Source organism: Drosophila ananassae, chromosome 2L, assembly GCF_017639315.1.
Source record: "Drosophila ananassae strain 14024-0371.13 chromosome 2L, ASM1763931v2, whole genome shotgun sequence".
Taxonomy (NCBI): Eukaryota; Metazoa; Arthropoda; class Insecta; order Diptera; family Drosophilidae; genus Drosophila; species Drosophila ananassae.
Genome location: NC_057927.1, coordinates 8,247,682 through 8,267,844, shown reverse-complemented (window position 1 = coordinate 8,267,844; position 20,163 = coordinate 8,247,682). Strand labels below are relative to the sequence as shown.

The 20,163-nt window shown below is 40.3% G+C and overlaps 6 protein-coding genes across 12 annotated transcripts; 4 read left to right on the top strand and 2 right to left on the bottom strand.

The window, feature by feature from the left end:
• The first annotated feature begins 178 nt into the window (after window positions 1-178).
• LOC6499783 lies at window positions 179-3,891 on the top strand. Of its 4 annotated transcripts, XM_014910738.3 has the most exons (5): window positions 182-775; window positions 1,129-1,194; window positions 1,692-1,838; window positions 2,637-2,813; window positions 3,070-3,891. In XM_014910738.3, the coding sequence occupies exons 1-5, from the start codon at window positions 631-633 to the stop codon at window positions 3,159-3,161; spliced, it is 627 nt and encodes a 208-aa protein (XP_014766224.1). In that variant the 5' UTR covers window positions 182-630; the 3' UTR covers window positions 3,162-3,891. The 4 variants fall into 4 exon arrangements, with proteins under 4 accessions (XP_044574243.1, XP_014766224.1, XP_044574244.1 ...); XM_044718308.1 differs by lacking the exon at window positions 3,070-3,891 and having other exon boundaries at window positions 179-775; window positions 2,637-2,993; XM_001953889.4 differs by lacking the exon at window positions 1,129-1,194 and having other exon boundaries at window positions 184-775.
• Window positions 3,879-16,339, bottom strand: LOC6502666. The gene is made up of 5 exons (XM_044718310.1): window positions 16,303-16,339; window positions 4,708-4,805; window positions 4,491-4,646; window positions 4,266-4,433; window positions 3,879-4,202 (listed from the first exon to the last, which is right to left on the bottom strand). Exons 2-5 carry the CDS (start codon window positions 4,765-4,767, stop codon window positions 4,047-4,049), a joined length of 540 nt encoding a protein of 179 aa, XP_044574245.1. The 5' UTR covers window positions 4,768-4,805; window positions 16,303-16,339; the 3' UTR covers window positions 3,879-4,046.
• LOC6499784 (sodium-independent sulfate anion transporter) lies at window positions 5,391-13,830 on the top strand. Of its 3 annotated transcripts, none has more exons than XM_044718307.1 (6): window positions 5,391-5,782; window positions 10,649-10,822; window positions 11,612-11,859; window positions 11,939-12,710; window positions 12,767-13,069; window positions 13,129-13,830. In XM_044718307.1, the coding sequence occupies exons 2-6, from the start codon at window positions 10,696-10,698 to the stop codon at window positions 13,629-13,631; spliced, it is 1,953 nt and encodes a 650-aa protein (XP_044574242.1). In that variant the 5' UTR covers window positions 5,391-5,782; window positions 10,649-10,695; the 3' UTR covers window positions 13,632-13,830. The 3 variants fall into 3 exon arrangements, with proteins under 3 accessions (XP_044574242.1, XP_001953923.1, XP_044574241.1); XM_001953887.4 differs by having other exon boundaries at window positions 5,392-5,843; XM_044718306.1 differs by lacking the exon at window positions 5,391-5,782 and having other exon boundaries at window positions 10,285-10,822.
• On the top strand, window positions 14,349-15,158 carry LOC6499785 (60S ribosome subunit biogenesis protein NIP7 homolog). The gene is made up of 2 exons (XM_001953886.4): window positions 14,349-14,505; window positions 14,556-15,158. Exons 1-2 carry the CDS (start codon window positions 14,450-14,452, stop codon window positions 15,040-15,042), a joined length of 543 nt encoding a protein of 180 aa, XP_001953922.1. The 5' UTR covers window positions 14,349-14,449; the 3' UTR covers window positions 15,043-15,158.
• LOC6499786 (nicastrin) lies at window positions 15,400-18,695 on the top strand. 2 transcript variants are annotated; one of them, XR_004309975.2, is made up of 8 exons: window positions 15,400-15,607; window positions 15,727-15,822; window positions 15,878-16,561; window positions 16,630-17,443; window positions 17,509-17,717; window positions 17,776-17,986; window positions 18,110-18,191; window positions 18,247-18,695. XR_004309975.2 is itself a non-coding variant. In XM_001953885.4 (7 exons), the coding sequence occupies exons 1-7, from the start codon at window positions 15,553-15,555 to the stop codon at window positions 18,120-18,122; spliced, it is 2,082 nt and encodes a 693-aa protein (XP_001953921.1). In that variant the 5' UTR covers window positions 15,400-15,552; the 3' UTR covers window positions 18,123-18,695. The 2 variants fall into 2 exon arrangements, 1 of the variants encoding a protein (XP_001953921.1); XM_001953885.4 differs by having other exon boundaries at window positions 18,110-18,695.
• Window positions 18,397-20,146, bottom strand: LOC6500788 (histone deacetylase 11). Its single transcript, XM_001953884.4, has 2 exons — window positions 19,863-20,146; window positions 18,397-19,808 (listed from the first exon to the last, which is right to left on the bottom strand). The coding sequence occupies exons 1-2, from the start codon at window positions 20,049-20,051 to the stop codon at window positions 18,966-18,968; spliced, it is 1,032 nt and encodes a 343-aa protein (XP_001953920.2). The 5' UTR covers window positions 20,052-20,146; the 3' UTR covers window positions 18,397-18,965.
• Window positions 20,147-20,163: the final 17 nt, after the last annotated feature.

Below are 20,163 nucleotides of genomic sequence, written 5' to 3'. Positions count from 1 at the left end.
AGGGGTTCTCTTCTTAGGCTGAGCTGCGGGATAGAGTATGCCGGAGCGGGAAGGTTGGTGGGCTGAGTGTAGTGGTGGGCAGGATGGGGGATTGGAGGGCCGGTGGGTGGCGTCAGAGTGCGCGAGCGCCAAGTAGCCCAGCGAGTCAGCAGCGACGTCGCCCCAACTTAAGCTCCGTGTGCGCCGCGAATTCTTCACTTGCATTTTGAACGCGCAGGCGACTGGTTGGTGAGCTCAAGAACCTCCGGAGACCTCAAGACCGAAAGTAATCCATAGAAGACCATCTGAAAAACACATTAATATTCCCAAATACCCGTACATCCGATTTTGTTGGAGTGACGCCTTTCGTGCGGTTTTTGCTTTGCTTCTACGGGCACTCTTGCACCATCCACCGGAGCGGAAACAGTTTCGGTGTGAAAATTTGCATAAAATTGGCCCGAGAAAAGTTAACAGACTTAAAGCCTCTGGGCAGCCTTTTCCGAGCTACCGAGCAAAGTGCGTGAAAAACTAGTAGTCGTCGGTGGCCTGTGATTTTATATAACAGCCGAAACTCGGGGGTGCTACGGTCCAAACTCTACTTGAAGCTCGATTTCGATTTTTGGCACCTCCTCCCGACGCTCTCACTTCAAAATGCAGCCCCTCAAGCGATTCACACAGTGCGGCAGCCTGACCATGCTGTTCGGCATCTTCATTATCCTGTTCGGAGTCAGCTCCACGGCACTGACCACCTTTGGCAAGACCAACAACCAGCCGCCACCCACGCATGTTCCCATTGGTAAGTCCTATCCTAAAGAAGGGAGAGAGCTTGGAAGGGGTTGGTAATAAAAAATCAAGTCGAAGTGCCTGGCAAGGTCAACAAAGAGGCAAAAAAGCGGAGGGTTCTTAATTGCTAAAAATGGTAGAAACTTTCCAGAGCCAGTCAAAATTTAATACAAAATATAGAAGGTTTTAGAAACTTAAGGAGTGTTCTTTTCTAAGATGGGGTTTTATATTTCTATTGTGTTCTATTTTCGGCAAATATATTCTTATTTTTATATATCTTATCTACATATTTGAATAATTTCTTTTTATTTAATTTTATATTTTAATTTAAAAAGTTTTAATTTTAGTTATTATTTCTTTTTTTAGATAATAAATCGGAGAACCAATACAATTATTTTCCCTATCCTAGTCACAGCCGTTTACATGCATATTGTAAGCTAGAAGTAGCTATAAGAATCATTAAAGATCCGAAGTTAATTTCCATTTAATACTCACCCATTGCTAGCTAAACCAATATTAGCAAATAATGTTTGCCTGATACCATAAATCATGTCTCATTCTGTTGACTTTGGAGTCACCCATAAAAGAGTGGAGTAGTAATTATGGCAGAGGGCCAGCAATTGAATGACACGGCCCAAAACAAATCCCAGTGCTAACACAAATCGAAAATTGATCAAACAAGTCACTCAAGTACAATGACAACCCACGCTCCTGTACAATTGTGACTCTGGTAGAGAGAGGAGATGACTTTGTGGGTGGGTTGGTAATAGGATTGTGATTGGAGTTCGCAAACAAGTCTAAATGAAAACGATTATTTGTGTCAGCAGCGGGCAGGGTCAACAATCAGACAATTAGTAGGCAATTAGTGGGGACGACTGATAATTATAATTTAAGTTTGTTTACCGTTAATTATTGTATTATATTTACAGTAAAAGGACGAGAGTGCGCTAACCACGATGACTGTACGGCGATAGATCGCACAAGCTGCGTCAAGGATCCCAACGACTACAGATTCCGGTGTCTTTGCGGCGACGATTCGGCTCCTTCAGGTGGAAATTGTCCTGATGTCCTTAAAGGTAATCTAAAAAGGAACATATCTTATCAAGACTATAATGCTTAGCTGAAAGACTGGCTTTCTAGAAGCGTTCTGGAAATAGAACAACCAACAAAAAACGCCAACTAATTGCTAAGACATGCACATTACATTTATTATTTAAGAGGCTGCTGCTTTCTTGGAGGCCTTCTCTGTGATGGGCCTCAAGTGGCAGATACATACATAGGTGGCAGGTGAACGGGAAAGGTGTCCAAAGGTGCCTCCTAAATGAGAATTAAACAAAGCATCCATCCAGATGGATGCCCCCACCAAGCCCGTAGCCTCTATTTGCCAGCCTGCTTATTTATTTAGTTTTCGTGCGCAATTCACACTTGTTCTCCTTGTGCTCGGCTCCTTGGCTTCTTGGCTACTTGGCTACATGGCTCCTTGGGCCCTGCCATTGTTTTTAGCTCCTTACTGTGTGCAGGACATTCTTTAACCCGACCTGTAAGGCAATTGCGATGGCGGAGGCTTTTGCTTTATGGCGGCGCAATGTCGATGCCGGATTTATGTTAGAATGTCGTGACTGCGACTTGGGGGGACCGAAAACGAAAACGAGGCAACCAAATGAGCGGCAAATGGTAATGGGAATCGCCGCAGTGCCAATTTGTGACATGCACGGAGTAGGGCCCAGAAGAAAGTGCCTCCAATATTTTCATACATATTGTATATATGAATTCTTAGTTGTTTGACATTGAGTTTTTTGATTTTAATTTGTTTTTTGACAGACAGACTAACAAGTTTACCAACTAATTAATAACTAAAACATTATCTCCCATAGGTCTGCGTCACAAGTGCAACAGCAACAACGACTGCGAGGATGGAATGGTATGCCAGTACGAGAACAGCAACCGCACCATTGGAGTGTCAAAGTTCATGTCCAGCAAGACCAAGCTGTGCCTCTGCGACAACGACAACGGATATGTGGAGGACATTCTGCACGATATCTGCAGTGGAGGTCAAATAACAAATACCTTTGAAAATCAAATACCAATCGAAAAAAAAAATGATAGAGCGCCAATTTTCAATTTTAAGTTTGATAGAAATTCACCTCATAATTTTAATTTTTATTTAAGATAATTTAAAACTATTATTAAAAATTATGATTTTTAAATTCAATAAATATATTTGGAATTAAATGTTTTTATTTTGAGTATTTTTAAGCAAAGAACCCACAGAGGATTTTTAGAATAAAATATGTTTTTAATTTACAGCCAATCTTCAGGCCCTGGTCAATATCCTGATGTCCATCTGCTCCTTGCTGGCGCCCTTTGTGGTCTCCGCTCACATGCGAAAGCATTTCTAGAAGGCCACTGGACCCGATCGAAGTCGTAGAATGGCGATAATCTCCCCTAGTGATCCATCAAATGTGCCTCAGTGAAACCAATAACAGAAACCGAAGTCATCGTCCCGGTCCCTCACCAAAGTTCATTTAAAAATCAAATAGAAAAAATGATCAAAAAAATAATTGGAAAATAAGAAAGATTAGAAACATACAGTTCAGTCGCCACTAGCCTAAAGGTCGTTCTATTGAATAAGTTTCATATATACCACCGTCAATTTTATTCGCTTCTCACTAAAAGTTGCGTTATACATATATATACAATATACATAATTATATTATCTGATAAATGTTTTCTATAGATCCCCTATCGATTAGAATATTTACCTTAAATACCAAAAAACAAAATGCCTGCACCATTTTATTGTAATTTTATAAGAATCTGAGTCGAGGAAATGAAATATTTAATAAATATAGATAAGCAATATTCAGATCGCTTGAACATAACAATACAAATGTAAAACATTTTAATTTTTTGTATTCGAAACATCGAAAAATATAGCTTTACGAGCTTACAGCCACAATCGATTATAAAAGTAAAATATAATAAATTCATTTCGATACTGCTACAACTTTGAACACTTTTTCAAAACTAAAAAGAGTTTCAGGACCTTGCAAAAAACATCTATCATTGACATTGTTTTCTCCGTAGTTGTTATATATATTATTTAATAAAAACCTTTAAAAAAATGAACTACATTCTTTCTTTGGAAATTTAATGACAAAAATAAAAAAATCGAGATAAGAATTCACCTTTAAATCTGGATTTTGTTAAGCTTCCCTATTTATTTATTGCTTGTCTTATTGCTCTTTAAATATCTATACAAAATCTTAACAGGAAATAGATATTCAAAGTAAGGAAAAATATAACTTTATTACTGCCCGGACGATATCATAGGCAATCCAGTGCATTTCGACCATATAGTCCCCTTCGGGAAACGCCAGTATTTTGGTAACTCTGTGATTAATGTTCTCCGTCGTTAGCTGTTCTACAATAAGATCGTGCTGAAATGAATTTGAGAATGTATCAATTTGTAACTTATTAGAGGAATATAGTTAGCTACTAACATTGAATGGACACGTATGATTCATATTGGAGATTTCTCTAAAAAAGTCATAAAAGTAGCTGGCGATGGGATTGGCTTTTCGGTTCTTTAAAAATTTACAAGCATCCACAGATATATTGTATAAAAAAGGCCGATAGCCATTAAAGCGTTTATACAATCCAAAGTTCACCTAGAAAACGATTTTCATTAGTCATACAATCATTTTGAAGCATAAAACTCAACCAACTTTAACTTTTGTTACTGGTACTTGAAATAGTAGTACTTTTGTGGAGACGTATTTGTAGGTTCGATTGACGGATTTTAACCTGCAATACTCAAAATCCGAAAAATTCTTATCCAACGAAATACATTGGAAGTTGGTGAACTCCACTCGCGATTGGATCTTAAAGATTCGTTAGAATGTATTTTAAAATTATAAAAAATGAATTTTTTCATTTGCTTACATCATTTACTATGGAGAATACCAAAAAAAGGTAGAGATGGTTTTTGAGCGATGGAACCATTTTATTACAGATTCATTTCACGTCTAATTTAGAATAACCTTTGAATACATTTGGATTGGGTTTTGGGTAATTGCACTTTAAACTAACACCAGCGAACATTTATATTTTTATAATTGCAAGTTCTACAAAATAGGGCAATTTTAGTCGCTATTAAGTATTTAAATCGAAATCGAAACACGACTCCTAAATAACTTTAGTTTTTGAGCAGCATAATTTAGCTTTGAGCATATAATTTACCTTGGCTAATCTATATTTAGTAAAAAAACAGTTTGTAACATTTAATTCACCCATTCAGACCGTTATTCAACCTTAATCGATCAGCAATAACAAATAACCGGCATTGATTAAAAATTTATTCCTGTAGTTTAATGCAGCATCAAAGTTATCAATATGTAAACAAGCTGGAATTTTGTAATGCTAACGCCTTTCGCTGGCCCCCATTTGATCAGATGTTTACTTTCAAATTTCTCTCAAAGAGCGTCGTGAAAAGGGGTAAGAGAGACAGTTTGGAAATGAGAAATGAGGAAACGGCTGTGGGCGAAAGCTTTTCCAAAGCTCGGCTCAAAAACAATCGGCTCCCGCACGTCCAAGTCCAATTACAAGCTCGGTCGCCAGAGAGGTGACAACTTTTCGGGGTGTTTCAAAACCCCAACCGACAGTTACCTCTATTTACCTTTCGGACTCGGCTGTGCGATCGCCGGAAAAAACTGAACCCGTGTGCGCTGCAAATAAAATATCAACATAAACACAAACTTTATTCTTGCATTTTGGCTGCCATTTGCATGAGAATTTGGCATTCACCAATATTTAAAAAAAAAAATCGAACCACGCAAATAAATATTCATTAAAATTATCACTATTAGAACCCAGCAACAATGAGAATTAAATTTGAGGTGTGCGACGCGCGCCAAAGTCAAAGCCAGTAGACTCGTATTGCGTTTCCGGTGGCTCGCATCGTTTGGGCCAAATTCAATAGAAATAATCGAATAAAAAAAAGAAAAAATCACAAGCTTCGGTTAGTGGAATTCTTCATCTAATTGGGTCATTTACTTCCCCTCGTCATCGAGTGAAAAGGGGTAAGCCCATAAGCATTTTTCTGAACTGACATCAGACATTAGTTTGGCAACCGAAAAGTGTTTATCTCTGTTGCTAAATTCGAAACTGAGATTTGACTTTTGGCTAACACTGACGCAATTGGAACGGTCGATTAACATTTAGCACTAATCGGTTACCAATTTATTTATGGGCCCTCAAATATGCTAATTCGTTTTAAAAGATGCTATATAAAAAGTGCTAATTTCTTGATAACCCCCAATGGAGTGCGAATTAAATGATTCATTGTAACTTATTCATTGAAACATCGCAAAAAAGTTAGCTGATTCCCTAAAATGTAACATTATCCCCCTATTATAGGCATTTAGAGGTATTTACTGGATCTTACTTATAAATTGTTTTGAGTTGCACAAAAATGGCAGGCATGCGGCTGTGGAAATTCATCATTTGATTACGTGACTCAAACCTGAGTACGTGTCCATAGGGCTAGTTCCCCCAAAATGGCTTAATTTTTACCTTAAAATATTTTATAAATATTACCTCATGAACTATACATATTTGACTTTATCGAGTAAGTTTGCCATAATATTCTTAAAACCATTCCGGGCTTTCACCTTTCATTAAGTTCAATTTTGGATTATTCTTTCCGTAATAATCCAAAAAGAACACTCACAGTAACTGGCAGTTTGAACTGGATTTTTTTGGTTTCAAACGAAAGACCCGAGTCGGAAATTCTTAAATATTTTTTATTCGCTAAATCTTGATCGCTGCCGCATAGATAAGATTTCGCACAGATGAGGTTTTTCGTTTTCATTGATGCGTAATCGTCTGCGAGGGAAACGCGTTTTGCATAAAAATCGCAAACTTATCAAAAGTGTGCGCCATAAAATCCGAGTATAAACAATCAAATCATAAATATTCAAATTTAATCAAACAAAAGCCGGTAGCAAAAAAAATACTCCCCTTCCAAACGACTGTCGTCTAAGTCGTCTGATATGGATTGTGAAACCCGTTTTATGATAATTTAACAAAATTTGCTTAGCCAGCGATTAATCACTTATTCAATCAAATCATCAAGCATCAAACGTGGGAGTCCTAATTGAGAATTTAACGGCTTTCCTAACTATCTTCAGGTGAACGTTTCCCCATGACAAGAGTTCATAGCAAATAAGTATCCCACAAAAATTCTCGGTAATTGGTAAACAGACTATTTTTAGTGCATGTCTCGGACATTGGATTGAACAATTGAGCCATTGATGGAGCTCTGGAAAAATAAAAAACAATTTGGATAGGTATTGTACACAATATAGGCTTCTAATTCAAATCAAACAATATGGAGGCTGAGCTAACGTCTAACGTCTTGCCATAAATTTCGGTTGAATTTCAAAGTGTGACTGGCATGTGACTCTATAAATCATCGCACTGACTGCAGTAGAGTTTTGTTATAGTTTCATAAATTAATATTGGGGGTAAATTGGGTTGAACAGTCACGTTCAGAGAGAGGTTATAAGGTATTTAAAATAAATATAGGAAATATATTAACTTCAACAGCCTTTTTTTAAGGCTGTTACTTGATAAAGGTATCAAGTTTTCCCCCAAAGATAACAAATCGCATATGGAGCAGAGATCACAGTTGGCCAACGTGTGGTATACGTGATTTTATAACGATAAGGCCATAAATGTGCAAAACCCATGCCGTCTATACCCTACCCCCTTTCCTCTTCCTCTCTGCACCTTTTGAAACACAGCTTTCTGATATGATTTTTGCCAACAAGCCAACAAATCAGAAAACCAAACCAAAACAAACCGAACGCATTTAATTGAAATGGGCGACAGTACGTTGTTGGTTTTGTGGAAATTGGTCAGTGATCGGCCACGCCCCTTGTTGGGGGGCTGGTTACGCCCTTTATGGCAATTTGGAAGTCATGCGAAATACGTTTCGCAATTGGCCCTGTAATTTGAGCCGTCAAATAGTCAAAATAAAACCAAAAACAAAACTAAGCAAGTTAAAAACAAAACAGAAAAAAGTGAGCAACAAATGTAATTGAACAATTAATTGAACATTTGTGCTTCCTGTTGAATATCAGATCCATTATAAAGTATTAAGTTAAGTTTAGGGATAACAAGCAATGAACTCTCGAAAATCTGAGTATATAAATATTAATATTTTAATCTAAGGGCCAGAGTTCAGGCACGAGTGTCAGAGATCAAAGTTCAGGGCACTTATGAGCCATCATTAAACTGCGAGTATCTAAGTGCCAGTATGAACAAACTTTAAAAAAACAACAAAAAAATAATCACTTTAAGGAAGTTATAATTTTGAAGCAATTAAAGCACAAATCACGGCAATTTCGCCGCCTACATTTCTTCCAATTTCACACACACCCACCAAAAAAAGTCGCCAGCCAGCAGGCACTTACTTTCTAAGTGCGGTCTCATAAATAGTTAAAAATAAACCACAACAAAGGGAAACGCCTTCGAAAAGGGGGTACATACATATAGTGATCGGACGCCCGGTTTGTTTGACATCATCCAAAATTAGCTGAAATTTCGGCAGCTCAGAGCAGTTCATTGAGATCAGTACGAAACCAGTTACCGGCATCTTGACGTATTTATCTAAAACAAAAGCAATGGTGTTGTATCTTTGTTTTTGCAAATAAACTATCTGCCACCTGACTGATTGTGTTCGAGTCATTGGACTGCGTTTAGGAAACAAAACTGCAAAACAAAAAAACCTGCAAAAAAATCCCAAACATAAACTGACCAAAAACGTGTAAGATAGTTAGAACCCGAGAATAAACGGCTCAGCTATACTCTGTATAACAAGTAATTTTTCATAAAAAACAATATTTTTAACCTGCACACCATGACTATTTTGGAATGAAAATTCATAGGCCTAAGATTTTGTGTTTAGCGGGCTTCAGTCTAATCAACTCTCCGACTAATGGATACAAAAACATCGAAACCGCCTGCTTCTCCGTCTCTGAACTTGGCCAGGCTATAAAGACAGTGATATTTATGGCCTTTTATCACATAAAGCCCGTTTCAATTAATTTAAATAATTCCATTTGTCACAGCATCAGCTGTCTAGGAAGCTTTTTGGCGAATTTTTGAATTTCGATGTTCATCTTGAATTCCAAGTGCAATGTTTAAGCATTAAAAAATGCCGTAAATTAACAATTTTATAACCATAACTTCTCAAACAATAACAAAACCCTTACCGGCCTCGATGACTGACAGGTCCATGGAAAGTTTCAATTTCTGTCCATGGAAAATTCACGTTTTTCTCACATTTTATGTGACAACCTTTCAATGCATTTCTGATTGGGAACCACACTCTTGTAAATGCACTCTTTAAAAAAAAGATGATCGTTCCAAAGGGTTATCACACAATTTATGCCCTCCGTTTCTATTTAAAACAAACTCGACCCCAAAAGCTATCACTAAGCCTTGCATTTAAATATTTATTTATCCATGACATTTTTTTGTATCGGCTTTTGTTTGTCGAAAGAGAGAAAAAAAAGAAGACCCATACACACATTCACAAGGTGTCAAGTTCATTATGGAAATAATCAGAATTCTTGCAGAAACTATTTGTAAAGTAAACGTCGGAGTAGCTAGACTTCCAGTTGGGTAAAAATAGTTGAGTAATAATACTTTAGCTAAATCCGTAGCCTCTAAAAAAGTCAAAGAATAATAACTTAGATATACTTAAGAGATAATTATTCTATTAGTGCGGCGGCTATAGTTTCAAGCTCAGGTATATACTCAAAAAGGACAAAACCGGAACTCTTACGACTCTCATAAAGATTACAAGCGGGTTAAAAACTGATAAAATTAAATACTATAGGTATATGAAGATACACAAGGTGCATGAATAAAATGCAAGACCCGATCATGCATATAGAGAGTGATTTGGCTGGTGCAGTGGCAGGTAACTGGTCAAATCTGGTTTTGGGTCAGCACAAGATGTGTTAACAGTCTACCTGGCCATCGTATAGAGTGCGTACTACATAGAAGTTGCCTGTGCACCCAGAAAATTACACCTGCATTCCGCCATTGAATGGAAAATTTTGGAAGAAAAAAAACCCAAAAATCTTATTCATTCAACCTTATAATATATGGGACTCCCCCGCACCGTAAACTTTCCATTCCCAAATATAGGGGACGAATATAATAAACAACCAGTGACAGTGGCGGTTCACGAGGTGAGCGAGTGTTTTTAAAAATTGCTGAGCCAAGTAAATAATTGCACACTAATTCCAAAAGAATTTACAACTTCCTTTCTTTTCGACTTATGTTTGAAAAAAGAAAAACACTACAAAGTGATACCTAAAAAGTGCCGCAAAAAGGGAACAAAACACGCAACTACCTTTCCCATTTCCCCTCACCCGAAGCGATTATCAGTTTAACAGGTGACCGATCATCCCGGTTCCCAAAACCCTAATAGAGCCAGAAAAACAATATCAGCACTCGAGCCGAAGCAGCGACTCAGATAGTCTGATACCCAAGTATTCAGATACCCAGATACTCAGGCCTGAGACCCGACTCAAACGTAGTTAGCAAACGATGACGAAGTTTTGATTTTTATAAAAGACAAGGTCCGCATCAAGTACAAAACAGTTTCGTTCGAAACGCTGCCGTGTGAAGAGCCAAACAAGCGAACAGAACCGAACAACGAATATCTTTCAGATAGTTTTCGGTTTCGGTACCAAAAAAATCTCAGACCCATTATAGATGCACCCCGGCACCCAAGCCTCAGTATAGATTTAGTTTTACGCAACTGGTGTCAGTCGGTGTCTAATTAACTTGAACTTCGTACACGCAGTGTGTTTGTTTTGATTTGCTGCCACCCCCGAAGAGGCGGACTCCAAAATGAAGTCCAATCCGGCTTCGGATCACGTATATTTCAACGATGGCTTCAAATGCTCAACGATCAGTATCCAAACGAACATCACGGAACAGAATGGAAGTGGTTCCCAAGGATCCAAGGAATTTATATGTAAGTTTGAAGTAAAAATTATAAATCTCCAGCCTTCCATTTGTTGTTAAAACATAGACAAATAGAAATGTGTTTGTATCTTAAAGTCAAAAATGGAGTTAAGTATTCAAAATATTATAGTTATGTCTTAAAACGAAACATGAATCGTTTGGAAAGTTGATGAATTGCCATTTGAATAAAACGACAAGCTATTTAACGATAAAATCTAAATACAATTATGGTAATTCAAATAATTCCACAAAATGTCATTTTCCAATTATTGATGAACTCTATCAAATTGTTAGGTAACAGCTTCCCAGCCTTTTTTTATTAAAAATTAGATTGCTGATTATATAATTAGTTCCTCGACAAACGCAATTAAAGTGCCCAACTGGAATTCCGCGAATAATTTTTCACAAAACCAATCGAAAGGGAAGTGGGAGAGTTGAAATACAATTGTTTTTCACGATCTCTCAGCCGCTGAGCTCTGTCTCAACCTTGGCAATGAAATTCGCGTAGATCATGGAAATCTTTCGAATGAAAAACACTAGCAAAAACAATACCCCAGAACAAAATAAAATAATAGGGGGAGAATGGATCGTGTAGACCTGTAGGGGTGCTGGCCAGAAGAAACAGATCGAGCTCAGCACTCGGTAGTACGTGATTGTGAATCAGAAGTGAAATGCTACCATTATCGTAGGCAATTTAAAAATTTCATTAAACGGCATTTATGCAACCGTTTGCACTTATTTTTTTGTCTGTGTTACATACTTTCTTTAACCTCTAAAGTTGTTTGTTTTTTATCAACAGTAACCGAGGATGGCAAGAAAGTAAAGCCCCCGCTTAGCACCCTGGAATGCACCCGCAGTTGGCTACAAAATTGCGGCCGCAGGACCTTCAACCGCAAAACTCTGCACAAAAGACTGCCCATACTATCTTGGCTTCCCCGCTATAATAGTCAGGATGCTGTCGGTGACTTGGTGGCGGGAATTACCGTAGGTCTTACGGTGATTCCCCAGGCACTGGCCTATGCAGGAATAGCAGGATTACCAGTAGCTGTAAGTAATTATCCTGTTTTTTAATATAATTTAACTTCAATCCTTAGCTGACTTCTTCTCCTGGCTTACTTAATTTCAGTATGGTCTCTATGCCTCATTTGTGGGCTGTTTTGTGTACATCTTTCTGGGAAGTTGCAAGGATGTGCCCATGGGACCCTCAGCGATAGTGGCACTGCTCACCTACCAGGCAGCGCAGGGTTCCTGGCAGAAATCGGTGCTACTGTGCCTCCTCAGTGGAATAGTGGAGCTTCTGATGGGTCTCTTTGGACTCGGATTCCTCATTGATTTTGTCTCTGGCCCAGTTTCTTCCGGATTCACCTCCGCTGTCTCGCTCATCATCCTAACATCCCAAATTCAGAGCGTACTGGGGATTACAGCCAAGGGAAATACCTTCGTGGAGATCTGGACGCAGGTCTTTCACAACATTGAGCACACGCGGGCAGGTGACACTGTCCTTGGAGTTACTTGCATTGTTGTATTGCTGCTGATGCGCAGTCTCTCCTCTTGCAAGATTGGACCCGCTGAACAGAGCGAGTGTACACCGTTCCAGCGGGCCGTAAACAAGATCCTGTGGGTTGTGGGCACTGCCAGGAATGCCATTTTGGTGGTGGTTTGCTGCCTGATGGGCTATCTGTTGCACAGCGAGGAGCATGGCGCACCTTTCCGTGTGGTGGGTGACATTCCACCTGGACTGCCCAGTCTGCAGATGCCACCCTTTTCCCTGAATGCGAACGAGACAAGTAACGGAGTGGCCCAGGGATTCGTGGAGATGGTGCACAGCATGGGCTCTGGCTTGGTGGTCATCCCGCTAATATCTCTTATGGAAAATATTGCCATTTGTAAGGCTTTCGGTGAGTGATTTATGAACAAGATACCTCGAAAGGTTTCTGACGACCCATACTTTTAGCCAATGGAAAACCTGTGGATGCCTCGCAGGAACTGATTGCCATTGGTACCGCCAACATCTTCAACTCCTTTGTGCAAGCCTTCCCTGGAACCGGAGCGTTGAGCCGGGGGGCGGTGAATAATGCTAGTGGAGTGCGAACACCACTGAGTAACATCTACTCCGGTGGTCTGGTGATGATTGCCCTGCTATTCCTCACACCCTACTTCTTCTTCATCCCGCGGCCTACTCTGGCCGCCATCATTATATCCGCTGTGGTATTCATGATCGAGGTCAAAGTGGTCAAGCCTATGTGGAGATCAAAGAGTGAGTGCAAGACATACGTAGTTATCCACAACCTTTAATCGAAATATTTTAATCTCCAGAAAGCGATCTAGTTCCTGGAGTGGGTACATTCGTGGCCTGTCTCGTGTTACCTCTGGAATGGGGCATTCTCATTGGAGTGGGACTCAATGTGATCTTTATTCTCTACCATGCGGCACGTCCCAAACTTACCACTGAACTTCTGACCACCCAGGCGGGAGTGGAGTACTCCATGATCACGCCAGATCGGTGCCTAATCTTTCCATCAGTGGACTATGTCCGTAACCTGGTCAATAAGCAGTCCATGCGACAAAATGTTCCGGTGGTAATTGATGCCTCCCATGTCTATGGCGCTGACTTCACGACGGCAACCGTAATAGACTCGCTGATTAGCGACTTTAATCAGCGCGGACAACTTCTGTTCTTCTACAACCTGAAGCCCAGTATTTGCGCCATCTTCGAGCAGGTGTCAGCTGCGCAGTTTGTGGTCTACTATCAGGAGCAGCAGCTGGATGAATTGCTGAAGGAGCGGAACTATGTGCAGAAACGCCCGGAGACGGCATGACCTCTTAACTACGTGATTTAGTCCTAGATGAAGTAGATTGTTCGTTTAGATACGTTTAGTATTGTAAATAGTTAAGGTATTATATGTAGAGTATTTAGAATTAGTCTCAGAACACACACTATTAGAAATCTTAAGTCGCCCATATTTTTTACCACTTACTTTTGAACTTAATGATGAATTAAAAATGATAAAAGATTTATATAGTTTTTGAAAAGTGATGTCTACATTCGTCCTCCAATAACTTCTGCCAAAGCTTGATGACTCATAATGCAAACCCCAGCGATCCCTGTAAGTTGGATCTTTTTGCTTTTTCAGCGGCTTCTAGTAGAAAGCGCATTTTGGTCTCAAAGCTCAGTTCACGAAATACCTTTTCCAGCCAAAGTTTGTTTTTAAAACTGTCCTGTCAAGTATCATGGGAATTGACTGCAATTGTGCGGTCCCCGAATCCAACTCCCATGACTCCAGCTTTAAAAAGGGGAAATTTAAGTTATTGTTGATATCCGTTTACCAGAAAATAACCTAAAGCGACTGCAAGAAATTATAGTTTCTAATCATGACTATGATTACTGAATTATTATTAGATTACTGAATATATATTCGGTGATAGTGAATATTTTATCATAAAAATAAGCGTTACATGTTTTTAAATTTAAACAATGGAGCAGTTTCCAACACTTTTCTAAATATCGATAGTTAAACGATGTGTTCAGTGCTGTATAGGCTTAAGGAAGCCAACCGTTACCCAACACCTTATTTATTCTCACGTGTAGTGAGTTAAACTTTTGTTTTCCCCCAATTCCAACATTTAATACCTAAAAATGAAGCGGTTGACCGACGAACGTGCAAAAATCCTGTTCGAAAAGCTGTCAAAATAGTGAGTGTAATAAAAATTCTCCGATCCCTTATAAATAAGCGATTTTTCAGCATTGGGACAAACGTGAAGCAGCTGATTGACCGCCCAGATGGAACCTACTGTTTTAGGGAGCACAAGGATCGAGTTTACTACGTTTCTGAACGTATCCTGAAGCTGAGCGAGTGCTTCGGCTATAAACAACTGGTGTGTGTGGGGACATGTTTTGGAAAATTTTCCAAGACCAACAAGTTGAAATTCCACATCACCGCGCTTTATTATCTGGCTCCCTATGCCCAGTACAAGGTGTGGGTGAAACCCTCATTCGAGCAGCAGTTTCTCTACGGCAACCACATCCCCAAATCTGGACTAGGTCGGATCACAGAGAACGCCGGGCAGTACCAGGGAGTGGTAGTGTACTCCATGAATGATCTGCCGCTGGGATTTGGTGTATTGGCCCGTTCCACCACAGATTGCAAAACCGCCGATCCCCTGACCACTGTTTGCTTCCATCAGTCGGACATTGGCGAATATATTCGCGCTGAAGATACGCTTTTCTAACTGGAGAAACTCTAACGAGTTTATTTAGATGTTAAGTTCTAGAAAGTCTTTAAATGTTTTTAGCTATTAGTAGCTATTATTTTTAGGTGAATAATAAGTCTGCTGAGAAATTGAAACATTTGTTTTTATTTTTGATATCTTTCAAGTTGTAATTGTTCTTAAGAACAATTCAGATTTTTGAATGTGGTTGAAAGTGTGACCAGGTAAAGACAAAATTAGTGATGTGTTTATTGTCTCGAAATCAAATGAAAAATAAACTATTTTTAGATTCTTAAAATATGTTTTTATTCCCTATAATATATTTATACATTTTTTACTATCCCCTAATTTAAATAAATTCGGTGATAAAAAAAACAATGCTTAATACCATCCCTAGCACAAATGCAACTCTCGGCGGCAACAAGAAGCAGACACAAAAACAAGACAAAAACACTGATTTCTCCGTTCACCCAGTCCAATTATTAAATTTGTAAATTTTTTGGGAAAGGACCTACAGGCCCCTATAAAAATATGAGCCATGCGGCTGCGATTTGGCTGCTAATGCTGCTGCAAGGCACCTTAACAGGTAATGTAGTTGATGTCTGGCACTACAATACACCTACGCCCAGTCTTCGAAGTCGAGGAGAACAAGATGATTGTCATCTTCCTACTGATGATTCATCTAATCCTTCGTTTTTTACACAGCCCTTGGCGAACGAACGCGCGATAAGATGTACGAGCCTATTCTGGGGGCCAGTTGTTTCCGTAGATTAAATGGCACGCACCAAACCGGCTGTTCTTGTAAGTTTGAATATGTTTTCCGTGCTACCGATTCCTTAGTCCCTAGTTTTCGTAGCTACGTATTCCGGCTCTGTAGGCGTTCTGCATCTAATCAACGTCGAAGCCGACTTGGAATTTCTCCTCGGCAATCCGCCATCGCCGCCGTATGCGCCCCTGATACCACCACATTTGTTCACAAGAAGCAATCTTATGCGTCTGAAAGAAGCCGGACCTAAGAACATCTCAGTAGTGTTGCTCATCAACAACGCAGAGAAGATGAAACAGTTTTCGCACGAGCTCAACTGTCCCAACCAATACAGTGGAATCAATAGCAGCGAAACATGCGATGCTAGCAATCCTGCAAATAGCTGGAACCCGTGGGGTACAGGACTGCTGCACGAGGACTTCCCTTTTCCTATCTACTATATAGCCGAAGAAAAGGAGATCGACAAGCTGAAAGATTGTTTCGAAAAGTTTAACAACAAAAACTACGAAACTCACGCTCTGCGAAGCCTTTGTGCTATTGAAGTTAAATCCTTCATGTCGGCTGCCGTTAATACAGAGGTGTGCATGCGGCGTACAAACTTCATCAATAATCTAGGAGGCAGCAAGTACTGTGATCCTCTCGAGGGACGAAATGTGTATGCTACCGTGTATCCCCGCAATTCTACACCGAATGCGATTGAGGGGACAAAGACGGACGAGAAGTTTATTTTAGTTACATGTCGATTGGACACCGCCAGCATGTTTGATGGCGTGGGTAAGTTTTTGTGCACTAAAGAAATTTATTTTTTTTTTATAATTTTTACACGCTTTTGTTGGGAACAGGTCTTGGTGCAATGGACTCAGTAGTCAGCTTGGCTGTGTTTACTCAGGTGGCGAACCTTTTGCGACAGATTCTGCCAGCCCAAAGCTCTCTACCCGATCCGCGTCGTAATGTTCTATTTGTGACATTCAATGGAGAATCCTACGATTATATTGGCTCGCAGAGGTTTGTGTACGACATGGATAAGCTCGATTTCCCCCCAAAATCGGCAGGCGGCTCTCCGATAGCATTCGAAAACATTGAGTTTATGTTAGACATTGGCACACTAGATGACATTGCTAACATCAAGTTACACGCCCTCACTGGCACACAGTTGGCCCAGAAACTTCTTGAGCAACTAAACACTTATGCCAAATCGCCACGGTACGGCTTTAATGTAAACATACAGTCGGAGATGAGTGCTCACATACCACCCACATCGGCACAATCATTCTTACGCCGGGATCCAAAGTTTCCAGCTTTGATACTAAACGCTCGCCCAACAAACAAGTACTATCATTCCATTTACGACGACTCGATTAACGTCGATTTCGTTTATGCCAACACTAGCCAGGACTTTACACAACTTGTGGAAGTGGGAGATTTCAAGACTTTAAAAGCAGAATCGCTGCAAATGAAAGTGCGCAATATATCCTCCATTGTGGCCCTAGCACTTTATCAGTCCCTCACTGGGCAAGAGTACACCGGCACGAAGGTGGCTAATCCTTTGTTGGCCGATGAGCTGCTCTACTGCTTTTTGCAGTCGGCCGACTGTCCGCTATTCAAGGCCTCGTCGTATCCAGAAAGTCCAACGGCATTGCCGCTCCCACCAATGCGGTAAGTCAATATTATATCTATGGTTTTTTATTTATTTTTTCTAAATATTATCTTATAACATAAAGGTACATAAGCGTCTTGGGTGGATCTCAAGAATCTTCCGGCTGGACATATCGTGTGCTAGGCTATTTGCTCTCGCAGCAAAAAAAAATACCAAAAGAAAATTGCACCATTTTGCCACTGCACTTCTTTGCCGGCTATAACAATACAGGAGAGTGTCGACTGACTACCCAAAACTACAGCCATGCCTTGAGTCCAGCCTTCCTTATCGATGGTAAGAAAATCACTTTTATCAGTGGCGCACTGAAAATTAATAAACTTTCTATTTAAAGGCTATGATTGGGCATCCGGTCAGTACTCTACATGGACCGAATCCACCTGGTCGCAATTCAGTGCGCGCATCTTTCTGCGTCCGTCCAATGTGCACCAGGTAACCACGCTCAGTGTGGGCATAGTGGTGCTCATCATCTCCTTCTGCCTGGTGTACATAATAAGCTCGCGCTCGGAAGTCCTCTTCGAGGATTTGCCGGCAAGCAACGCTGCGTAAGTCTTCTCAGCTGCATCGCAAAATTCATCATCTACATCTTCGGGGTCTCCCCATGTTCAGATTCCTTCATTATATTTTGCGTTTTCATATCGTATTTATTTGAGTTTTATTGTTTTTAGATTGTTTGGTTGATGTTACGACTACCACAGAGGGGTCATCCAACGTGTTCAACTGCTCATTCCTAAGATTTCTGCATGCAATGTAGTTAAGTTAGTACTCAATTTAATTGCTCTCTGACCTGTATATGCCCTTTTAGGTTGCCGCCGCCGACGGCTTGTTAGTCCAGAGGGAATCCTTCACAAAGATCTAAGACCGGAATTTTATGGGCATTGCCGTTACTAAGATTGATCTGAAAAGAATAGACACACTTAACAAAAAGACACTAAAATGATATTCTAACTTCTCGTCTAATTTAAATCAATAAGCAACACATTTATTTATATATATTTTTGTATTTTAAACAATTAAAGTTAGCCTCTAGCGACTATATTGTATAATATGTGTAGACATTTAACCAATACTGTCTCATTTTAAAATCTTGTTCAACATTTCACGACCCGCTCTGCATTGTACATAGAGTTAACTAAAAAAAATCAATTGAACCTCTAAGAATGCCAAGGAAGAGATGTCTGTACAAATATTGACATTCATAAATATTGAGTATAAGCCCTAAATAAATGGAAATATTTATATACCTTCTGCATATTTTGCAACTGAACTTATTGATCTGAAATCATAACTTCATATAAGACAAATAATTATATTTAACCTAATGAACGACTAAATAAATAAGATTAATAAATTTTTATAAGGTGTAAATAATAATTTCTATCTTTGATATGTTTCAAACAAATCAGTTAACTTGGTTTCTTTCACAGCTCCCAGTTGCTCCAGTCCTTCAGCTTAGTTATCATTCAACAATTGGCAAATATTTCACCCTGACAATACGCCTACAAAATTCTTATTTTTAATAATTTAATCAAGCAAACCCTGTTGCCGGAGATTGGCAATGGAGTCGGCAATGACTCCGGCGGACTCCTTCAAATAACCTCCGCTTAGCAGCATAACCACAGGAATTCGTAGAGTGCGGAATGTGCTGAACACCAAACGATCCCGCTCTACAACGCCTTCTGGGGTTATGGATAAGTTGCCGAGAGGATCCCCCTTTAAAACATCCGTCCCTGCATTATAAATGACCACATCCGGACGAAACTCCGCGAGGGACTGCATCAGGCAACGGCTAAGCTGACGCAGATAGAATGCATCTTCGGTGTGGTGTCGCAACTCAACGGCACACCGTATACTCTGCTTGGCCGCGTGATCCTTTGGATACACAAAGGCATTGTACATGTCCAATATATAGACAGCGGCCACGTTGGTGAAGTCGCGTTCGTGTCCGTTGCCCTGGTGGGCGTCCAGATCGACGATCATGATGCGGCGCACACGGAATGGCTCCTGCTCAAACAACCGGATGATGAGGAGCGAAATGTCCGCATACGGACAGAAGCCGCCGCCTCTGTACGAGCAGCAGTGGTGGAAACCTCCACCCAAGTTAATGGCCCAGCCATAATCCAAGGCTAGTTTACCGGCCAAAATAGAGCCGGCGGCCTGGAAACGCATGGGTCGTAGGTAAGAGCTTTGGATGAATCGATTTGGGACAAAGGCCATCACCGGCACTTCGGCAATGCAGGCCACATTCATGCTCCAATCGAGGGACCTCAAATAGTCCCGGGTGTGGATGCGACGCAGTTGGTCTTTGGTCAGCTCCTTGGGCTCGTAGAAGCTGCCGTCATTCAGGTTAAGTTCGGTGCATAGGATCTGAGAAGTGATCTGGATAGCAGCGAGGGTAAACTTGAAAGTATACATACACACCTTCTGAATGTGCTTGCCCTTGGCCGCATCGAATGGGTGCAGACGTTCAAGGCCAGCGAAACGCACCGCATACTTTTTGGAATAGACAATGGGCAGTTTGCTGGAGGACCTGGCATCCTCCCGTTTTACCCAGACCACTTCCTCGGACTCGATCTCCTCGTGGTGGACTCGCTCAGTCAGTCGTTTCATGTTTTTTTCGCCAATTTAAATAGATTTTCATGAAGGTTACATCCGACACCAGTTGAACTTCCTACGCAGCTAGAAAATGCAACTTGGAAAAGTGTTTAGGGTGGGGGTTGAT